General features: G+C 27.3%; 3 protein-coding genes across 5 annotated transcripts; 2 read left to right on the top strand and 1 right to left on the bottom strand.

The window, feature by feature from the left end:
- Positions 1-598: 598 nt before the first annotated feature.
- LOC124957829 (protein phosphatase 1L) lies at positions 599-3,572 on the bottom strand. Of its 2 annotated transcripts, none has more exons than XM_047515213.1 (9): positions 3,368-3,572; positions 3,177-3,220; positions 2,604-2,849; positions 2,335-2,532; positions 1,953-2,261; positions 1,698-1,854; positions 1,457-1,587; positions 1,074-1,381; positions 599-942 (listed from the first exon to the last, which is right to left on the bottom strand). In XM_047515213.1, the coding sequence occupies exons 2-9, from the start codon at positions 3,210-3,212 to the stop codon at positions 858-860; spliced, it is 1,470 nt and encodes a 489-aa protein (XP_047371169.1). In that variant the 5' UTR covers positions 3,213-3,220; positions 3,368-3,572; the 3' UTR covers positions 599-857. The 2 variants fall into 2 exon arrangements, with proteins under 2 accessions (XP_047371169.1, XP_047371168.1); XM_047515212.1 differs by having other exon boundaries at positions 3,177-3,257.
- Positions 3,212-5,030, top strand: LOC124957832 (S-adenosylmethionine sensor upstream of mTORC1). Of its 2 annotated transcripts, none has more exons than XM_047515218.1 (2): positions 3,212-3,764; positions 3,976-5,030. In XM_047515218.1, the coding sequence occupies exons 1-2, from the start codon at positions 3,657-3,659 to the stop codon at positions 4,906-4,908; spliced, it is 1,041 nt and encodes a 346-aa protein (XP_047371174.1). In that variant the 5' UTR covers positions 3,212-3,656; the 3' UTR covers positions 4,909-5,030. The 2 variants fall into 2 exon arrangements, with proteins under 2 accessions (XP_047371174.1, XP_047371173.1); XM_047515217.1 differs by having other exon boundaries at positions 3,226-3,788; positions 3,976-5,019.
- Positions 5,031-5,379: 349 nt separating this feature from the next.
- LOC124957831 (lachesin) lies at positions 5,380-9,939 on the top strand. Its single transcript, XM_047515216.1, has 6 exons — positions 5,380-5,646; positions 5,817-6,058; positions 6,143-6,399; positions 6,477-6,880; positions 7,175-7,292; positions 7,451-9,939. The coding sequence occupies exons 1-6, from the start codon at positions 5,601-5,603 to the stop codon at positions 7,470-7,472; spliced, it is 1,089 nt and encodes a 362-aa protein (XP_047371172.1). The 5' UTR covers positions 5,380-5,600; the 3' UTR covers positions 7,473-9,939.
- Positions 9,940-10,496: the final 557 nt, after the last annotated feature.

Raw genomic sequence — 10,496 nt, forward strand, 5'->3', positions numbered from 1 at the left:
GATATATAACGCGCATATTAATTCGAATTAAAAATTTTTGCATTTAAAATAAATACAATGTATGTGGCTTTCATTAAAAATATTTGGAAGAAATATATTTTATCACGTGTTGTTAAAAATTTTATTTTATTTAAAAATGATTAATATCTCCAATAACTTTTTTATTACACGTATTTAATGTTTCTCGTACGTATATGTACATATACATATATATATATATATGTATATATATGTATGTATATATATATATATATATATATGTATATATACATGTATTTATATGTGTATATATGAAAAAATTTAACATCTTAAATGTGTTATATCAAAATCCCAAAACATTTAACGTCAGATTGACGGGATAAATACTTTTATAATTAACAATGTTCAGTTTTCACACTTATCACATAAAATGGATTTAAAAAAGGAAACAAGTTCCATATGTTGTTTTTTCTTTTCTTTTTCTTTTTTTTTTTCGTTTTCTTTTTTTAAATAACCAAAAATCAGTCATTATAAGTTATACAAGCTAAAGAGATGGAAGAATGCTCAAAGCATGTTTGAAAATTACACAGCCAAGAAATAAGGCACGTGCAAGAAAAAATATAGTTTACAATATATATTATCATAATAACAAATGAAAATTGATAACAAAAATGAATAATCTCTTATTTTACACATTAATAACCTCTCAAATATCATATTTGGTGAAATCACAATATTGTGGTAATAATATACCCATTCTTTCTCTTCGCTTTCATAAATTCAAATATTAAATTGAATTTAATGACTAGAAGAGTTGTTGGAAAAACAACATTAGGAAGTTTTATCATATAATACTTTGGAAACAGTTAAGATAGTAATTACTGATTCCTTTTTGATTCTGTTCCATTATATTTCTTATCTCGTAAGTCGATTACAACTACTGTGATATTATCTGAAGATCCCCTGTAAAATTTGTATAAATATACATTGTGTAATAACATTGATTTCTTTTTTTATTATTAATGAAAATGGATTGAAAAGATCTTTGATTATAATTTTATTGACAAAATGTATGTTCTTTGTTGATATATTACCTGTAATAACTTTGTAATGTAATACTTTTTGCACCAAAATGTGGCTCGTTTATACGTTCTTTGATAAATGCTACAGCTTCTTCATTTGTAAAAGTATCCCATAGTCCATCAGATGCCAAAACAAGGAACATAGGATTGTGATCGCTTAGATCAAATGTTAAGATGTCTGGATCTGCTATCACTAATTTTTTATCTTTCAATGGATAATCTCCCAAAGCTCGAGATGTTGCCAATATACCAGCAACTCTCCAAACTCCATTGAATGTCACCAATCCACCAGCTTTATATATTCTCTTTTTCTCTCTTTCCTAAATGAAATATAAACGTACGATTCAATGAAAAATAATATAAAACGTACATTAAAGATGAGGATTTATAAATACCTGTTGTGGTTTATGATCAAACGATAAAGGTATCGCATTGCCTTTTCCATCACACATTACACCTCTAGAATCACCAACATTTGCTACTACTAATTTATTATCTTCTAAAAGTGCGATCAGAGCAGTGGTACCTATATTATAAAAAGAGAGAGAGAAAGAGAGAGAGAGAGAGAGATTTAGCTTTAAAATATGAGATATTAATATCTAATAATAATACAAAATGAAGAACAAACTTTTTTACCTGCTACATCCATGTTTTTTTTAGCTGCTTTAACTAATAACCGATCTACTGCCAAAACTTCATCGGTTAATAGTCTACCATAATTTATTTTATCTCCATCTAAATAGGTTGTCATATCAATTTCAGGTTGAGTCTCACCTGATCTACAAGGTCTTACCTGGCAAATAAATATAATACATTTTTTACATTGCAAAATAAACAATTACATTTCTTTGAAGTTCTCTCTTGTTACGAAAATATTTATAATCGTCATACCTCCCTTGTGATTGGCCGTGATAGACTATCTAATTTATCCAATAATTCTGGATCAGTAACGCCAACACTATTTTTCATACAATCATCCGTTATCGAAGTACTAACAGTTTTACGAAAAGATTTCTTACGTTCAATTGTGGTTGAGTCTGTTTTTTCATCTTTTTTATTTTCAGATTGAAATGTTGGCCGATTATTTATTTGATTATTTTTTTGTATTTCAGAATATCTACCAGCTATCATATCCTTTAGCTCTATCACCTTTTTATTTATATTTGGAATAAGTTTATCACGAGCATAATTTGCGGCAAACTAAAAATAAAATTAAATTATTAATTTGAAAATGATATGTGTACTCTTTGTCTTTAAAAAGATTAAAACTTACCTCTCCTCCATGACCATCAAAAACTGCAAACAAGGATACACCGGTATTATTTAAATTTTCATTTACAACAAAGCGATCTTCCATGCGAGCTCTATGACCTTGAACAGCATAAGCTGCTATATTCCCTTGTTTTAATTCCCAGCTAAGTTTTACCCCATTATTTACAGAATCATTGACAAGAAATTGCAATTTTGAAACCTAATCGAATGATATAAAAAATTTATTCATATTGATATAACATTTTATCACATTAATAATGATTATAATACCTTAGATGTTGTACGTCCTAGAGTATATTGAATTTTATCGAATAGCATTCTACTCCAAGGATCAACAGCTTGTATATAGAGAAGCATTACTGCTAAAAGTGTGCAGCAAATTAATACCTCTGGTTTAAAAGCATAGATTCTCATGATTCTCCAAAAGTAACCTAATGGTGTATTGACAGCAGCATTTAAGACAGCTGGAATACCCACTGTGAACTTTGACATCAGTTTCATATGAGACACGTAAGTCTAAAAACGACAGATATCTTTAAATAATAAATTATGTATATCAATATCATAATATCATATATTCTTTTGATATAAATTATATAACTATTAATAAATATTAATATATTTTTTATTGGAATTAATGACCTTTGACATCTATTGTTTAAATAAATTAGAAAATTTTTCGGACATTACATCGGATAAAAAAATATTCAGTAATAAAGTTAAAACGTAGTAATAAAATAAAATGTAAAATAATAATCTCATATATTATTAATCAACATATTGTTATATGAAATTAAAGAAAATACGTAATCAATACGCGAGATATAATTTTCTGGAAATTACCTGATATAAGATTCTATCTTCAAGCTCGTCATCCATAGTATATTCTAAGAAACCAAGATTAGATCCAATTTTAGGCTAGCACTGTAAGTGTCGTGAGTAAAGTTAATTAATATTTTTAAAGACGTTTTCAATGTAAATAGAAGAGAAACAGTATTACACTAATTATATTAAAAGATATTGAAAATACGCACATCGAGAGAGATAGAACGGTACCACTTGAAAAAATTCGTATTAAATATATCTCGTAATACTTTACATTTCTAAGTATCAACGAGATACGATGATACCAATTGTGACCGTGGTACTGCAGTCTGCAGCACTTTGCGGTAGATAAATAAGGGTGAACGTCATCAAAATCATGAGAAGATACGATGACACATATAGCTACTGAAAATCTTTCTATAGTTACACACAGGCGCGCGCGCCCACACACATAACACATACACGCACACACATATTCCATGCGTACCGAATATAAGTATGGCGACCGAAGAACACAAACGATTAGCTAATGTTGTTAAACAAATTCATGCTTTATTACGAAAAGAATGCGAAGAATATGGTGCAGAAATAGCATGGCAAAAACATGTAAGCCGTAACGACGTTTTACAGGTCTGCTTATCTTTTTTTCTTCTTTATTAATTTTATTTTAATGTACATATGTATATTTATGATGACACGTGATACTTTCATATTAATTATTATTATTTGTTAAGACATCTTACAATGAAATATGTGTATTTTATTATATAGATTTTATTATATGCTTGGTTTATATTTAATTAAATTATTTTTTTAGAAATATGTTATGTCGATGAAGGATCTTGCAACTACGCATTGGAAAGGCAATAATACAGATTCTTTAAGTGGAACTTATTGTAGAATAGAATGGATCAAAACTCAATGTAAAGAATATTTTTTCAATGGTGGCAAAAAAAAATATTCTAATAGGGAATTTAGTATAAAAGGAAAAATGGGTGAATTGTTGATATTAAATGGTAATAATATAGAGGAACAAAATATGTTGGTCTCCAAACAGAATTATTATAACGATAAGGAATTGTTAAATGAAGGAGAACAAACGTTTCAAAAGATTTCAGTATTAGATGTAGGAAGTTGTTACAATCCTTTTGAAATGGAAGATATGTTCAAAGTAACGGCAATAGATTTGGTAGCTGTTCAACCTAACGTTTTACAGTGTGATTTTTTAAGCGTCGATATAGGAAGAGAACAAATCCTATCTGCAGATAAAAAACAAATTTTACAATTACGCGAAGAATCATTTGATGTTGTTGTATTTTCTTTATTGTTAGAATATATGCCATGTCCAAAACAAAGATATCTTTGCTGTAGCAAAGCATATAATTTATTGAAGAAAAATGGTATATTATTTATTATCAGTCCTGATTCGAAACATGTCGGTGCAAATGCTAAGTTAATAAAATCATGGAGATATGTTTTATCTAAGTTGGGCTTTATGAGAATTAAATATGAAAAATTGCGACATATACATTGCTTGATATTTAGAAAATGTATTTACAAAGAAGTGGCACTGAGGTGGGCAAACATGCAAACTTTTTCAGAGAGCAACATATTGTGTCAAAGCGAAGATAAGATTTTTATTCCTCAAGATTTTAAAACTGTTGACGATAAACATAATAATGAGAGTAGCAATCATGACATACATGATTTACTTTGTTCCTTCAATGAATTACCTTTTGCTGAATTATAACATTATTTCTACATAAGATTTTTTACTTTAATTATTATTATATTATACATGTAATAAAAAGAAAAAAAAAAAAAAAGAGAAAAATAATTAATGAAACAAAGTATTCTTCATATCATAAAAATCTACCTTATTACTGAATTCTTGCGACATATTCAACTTGAAAACTTAATTAAATGTAATTTACGACGTGTGTATTACGAGAATGCATATATATTATTTAATTAATAGATTCGAATCAATATTGATTTTGAAACGTAAAAAAAATGATTTAGTGTTGCCATACTACTTCCGGAATAATCTATCATTCTTAATATCAAATAAATCTATTTCAATGGATTGATAAATTGATATCTTAAATATCGTGTAATTTATTCTTTTTTTTTTTCTGTAATATTAAATTTCCAATCGAAACAATAAAAATAAAAAGAAGGCTAAAATGTAAAGTTGATTTTTTGACTAGGGATGTAGCGTCATGCGCCATATTTATTGTCGATCAACAGACACCTGTGAGCATCGTTCTCTCATCGCCCAAAAACACTGTTACAATCGATTGCTCTGCAATAATTCTTTTTATAAAATATTTATTACTACGTTAGGGATATAGAAAAAGTTCATTTTTAGCTGAGTAAACGAAGGTGATATTGAAATAGTGAAAAATATTCGACTGCCGTTTAAATATTATTTGGTGCATCATGATGAGAATTATACTAATTCTTACTGTTGCAATAATACAGATAGGTAAATTGCTTACAAATTTATTTCTCACAATTTTTATATTATTTCATTTTATATATACATATATAAATAATTAAATTTTTGTGACATGTAAAGTACATCAAACTTATCATATATATTGATAATTTCTTTCTTTGAAAATGTAAAGATAATTTAATTAAATAATGTTTCAGCAACATGTCAACGTACACCAACAATTTCTTACATTTCGCAAATACAAATTAAGGATATTGGTGGAACCGTTGAACTACTTTGTTCAGTGCAATATGGCCAGGAGTATCCTGTTTTATGGATAAAAGTGAATAAAGAGAGTGGTTATGATCAGTTACCGCTTTCTACGAATAGTGCCTTAATTGTAAAAGATAGCAGATTTGCTCTTAGATATGATCAAGCATCTTCTACATATACACTGCAGGTAATGAAATGGATAAGATTTATATTATTTCATTACATTAGCTCTATTACTGATTATATTTATTATTAAGTATCATTGTTACAGATAAAGGACATACAAGAAACAGATGCTGGGTTTTACGTATGTCAAGTATTGATTGCTCTTAATAATCGAATATCTGCAGAAGTAGAATTGCAAGTACGAAGACCACCTATTATCAGCGATAATTCGACTCGATCTCTTGTCGTTAGCGAAGGACAATCTGTACAACTAGAATGTCATGCTGGAGGATTTCCGCAACCAAGAATTTCATGGCGCAGAGAGAACAATGCTATTTTACCAACTGGTGGATCTATTTATCGGTATATATAGATTTTAATGTGATATTAATTAATGTGTTATTAAGATGAATTTAAATAACAAAATATAAATATTCTAGTGGAAATATTCTCAAAATACCTACTATTCGCAAAGAAGATCGTGGAACGTATTATTGCATCGCTGAAAATGGGGTAGGACGTGGCGCAAGACGTAATATTAATGTCGAAGTTGAATTTGCTCCTGTAATAATGGCACCTCGACCACGTTTAGGTCAAGCTTTACAGTATGATATGGATTTAGAATGTCACGTGGAAGCTTATCCTCCACCTGCAATAGTTTGGCTGAAAGATAGCACTGTATTGGTAAACAATCAGCATCACAGTATATCTCATTTTGCAACTGCGGATGAATATAGTGATACGACAATTCGAATAATAACAATAGAGAAGAAACAGTATGGAGAATATATATGTCGTGCTTCTAACAAATTAGGAACTGCAGAAACTAAAGTTGAGCTTTTTGGTAAGTATATATCAATTTCTTAATTTATTATTAGTTATTCTTATTTTTAGTACCTGAGCATAGTATTAACACATTGTATATATAAGGCATGTGTTAGTAGTAGCAAGTGTTACAATATATCTTTTTGTTTTTCACTTGAATGACCTTGAATGACCTTGAATGGCTTTGAACACTTGTGTTTATTATAATTTACGTAGCAATATTTCCATATAGCTATCATTTATCAATTTATTTCTATTGCGACTGTTCGTTTTGTATAATGCATGTTTTTTATGTTTGCTTATTTTTGCGCAGAAACCTTTACCCCAGTTTGTCCACCAGCTTGTGGTCAAGTTCATTATGGAACTGGTGTGACCTCAGTTTCTTCAGGACCCTTGATAATCCTTATTTTAGTTATTACCATATTGATGAGGTATGTCATTTTGGATTCTTTCTGTTTGATATTTGTAGTAGATTGTGTTTGACTGTTCAACATCATCATCATCATTATTATTATTAATGTTCATTAGATAATTATTATATATTATAGACAATAATAGTATATTAATTTGAAATAATATATATTTGTAGAAATTTCAATGCCAAATATTAACTACCCAGGACTTCAGTGGGCAACTGCGAATCAGTGTTCATTATCGAAGTGGCTACTTGCAGCAGTTAGTATCACTATTTTTGATAGATTTTAAGAAACGTAGTATAATCCCGGGGGCCTGATATCCGACATTTTTACTTAGATTACATATATCTTTAGATACTTACTATTGAAATATCAAGACGAATTATGACACAAATATGACACACTTAGTTAAAGATGAAGCCTAATACATATATATATATATAGATATGCATGCCCTCTTACTTATGTATGCACAATATATATACGTTCAAATCGAGTTGTGTATACACATGCTGAGAGAAGTACAATACGTTGGCAATATGAATGTTGGTAGTACAAATTAACATTCCAGAGCAAAAGTTTATAGTAATGACACAGTAGTGGTACATATAATTAATGAAGTTCTGTAGGTCTTTATATCAGTATAACTGATGAATATAATGAAGTAATATCGTTACGAAGGTAGATGTTATAAAAGATGTTTTAGTCATTTAACACCAAGGGGGTGTAGCAACAAATTATTAAGAAGATTATTACATAAAAATTTTCAGAATAACAATATTGCGGGAGAGTGAATTTATGAATACCTCGATTGTTGATTATTACCTTTTAGATGTTTTTAAGATGCTGCGGAATATTTTGCAGAATCTAGTATCGTATAAAAGAATCTTTAAACTCCAGTTACCACAATTACTCTATTCTGCTTGCTCATATTAATAAAAGTATGTGATGAGAATATAACACATAAATTATTAACGATCTATAGTTACAAATGCGATGGTAAAATACATATATATATTGGGACGCGTCTCAAAGAGTTAATCTCAAAGAGTCTATCTTCCAAATGATTGAATTAACGTGAAACACTTTGGTGATACGAATAAGATAATTAAAATTAAATTTGAAGTGATAACTTTGAATAGTATTTTCTCTAGGCATTATGCCTTGTTAAATAATGTCTTTGGTATGTGCCAAAGTATAAAATTAATATTCATGTTAGTATCTTGTTTGCAAAAAAAAATTTGTTAACAGAGAGTTAATAGAGAGATATTATACATTATAAAAAAAAACTGTTTATTCGTGCACATTTAAATATTACAATCAGAAAATAACAATAATTTATCTATTCAATTTTTATCTTAATTGCATAAATATATATGTGCATGAAAAAACATAGAAACATATTGTGACTTTTACTGATTCTAAAGCGAATAATAATAATAATAACAATAACAATAACAATAATAATAATAATAATAATAATAATAATAATAATAATAATATAGTAGAGAAGTAGTACATATCCATCACAATACTATATCTCAATTTTTAATACAATCAATTTTGTACATATTTTGTGTAATTCTGTGCCCTATGTTCAGTGGCATTCGTAGTGTATGTAATGAAAAGAGTAGTATTTTTTTATTTGTTCATTTTTTATTTTTATTTTTATTCTTATTTTTATTTTTTCTTTTTTTTTTTCTTTTTTTGTATTTCTTATAAGTAATCTTAATTATCTTTCTCTATTTCAATTAGCAAAAACCATTTTCCTTTTTTTTTATGCAGCCTTTTCTTAAAATACTAAAATCTAACAAGGATATTAAATGGTAGCTGATATACAGGGTGTCAGGAAAGTTTAGGTTAGATATGATTGGACATTATTAAAGCAGTGAAAATTAAGGATTGAACATACACAATTTTTCCATTTTATAATCATTTAGTATAATGATTCTATTTTCTTTAATATATTGTCAACAAAAACGATAATTTTTTTCGTTTGCACCTAATGCAGAATGTACTTAAATTTAATGCTTTAATCGGGACTTAATTTAATCTTTAAAAGTTATCATAGATGCCAATAAGTAAAAAAACAACTGCAATTAATTTATTGCAGCTGTTATGCCATATGAATAGCAAAAAAAAGGAATCAGTGTTTAATATTATTCAAGTTTCTTGAACAATATTAAAAAACAAAATTTCTTTATGTGGTAAAATTTCAGCCGTGATAGTTTTTAAAGATTGTATTTTATATGTTTAAGAGGTTTCAAGTTTACTTATTTAAAAATTTAATAATATATTTTCGAATATAATATGAAATAATTATTGATAACGAAATATGATATATCTTATAGGTTGTTTATGTTTTCCCTGGGGTGGGAGGGAGGTATAACGAAGATTCTTTAAAGATCAAAAAAATGAATGAAAAGAAAATCTTGCGAACAAATGCAGCTTCTCTTTGCCTTATTTTCGGCACTCCCTGTATATAGATGAATAAAATAGAATCACGATGTATATTGTAAGACGCGTATATATCTTACGATATTGCAAATAAGCGAGGATAGAATCTTAATAACACTTTTGTATAATCCTTTTACATATTTCCAACTTTATACTTGCTTTTATAATATTGTGTAGATTTTAATAAATGAATTTTAAATGCTAATATATTTTTTCTTATTTATTTCATATATATATCTATATTTATATAACAAGAAAGACTATATATATTTATGTATGTATATATATATATATATATATATATATATATATATATATATATATGTAATATATTTTTTATAAAAAAATATGTGTGTATATTCTTTCAAATCATATGCAAATGGTTCACTATATATAGTTAACATTGTAATATATTATGTACTTTAGTCACGTATAACTTGAGCATCAAATGATTACGTATGACAAAGAGAATACGCCCCTAATATAAATTACGTCGTGTTACATGAGAATACATTGGATATTCCAAAACATCGTGACTCTTTCCAGACATAAAACGATAGCGTTTCAATTTCAAACGTTCGTCAATAAATATCGATCATTGATATATATATGTATATACATTTATTGTTAATATTGAAACAATATAAATAATATTTATAATTTATTTTAATCAAGTATAATTATACATATATATATATATATATATATATATATATATATATATATATTATTAATAAGATAATTTGATTAAATAAATTTGAG

The sequence above is a fragment of the Vespa velutina genome, chromosome 2 (assembly GCF_912470025.1).
Source record: "Vespa velutina chromosome 2, iVesVel2.1, whole genome shotgun sequence".
NCBI classification, from domain to species: Eukaryota; Metazoa; Arthropoda; class Insecta; order Hymenoptera; family Vespidae; genus Vespa; species Vespa velutina.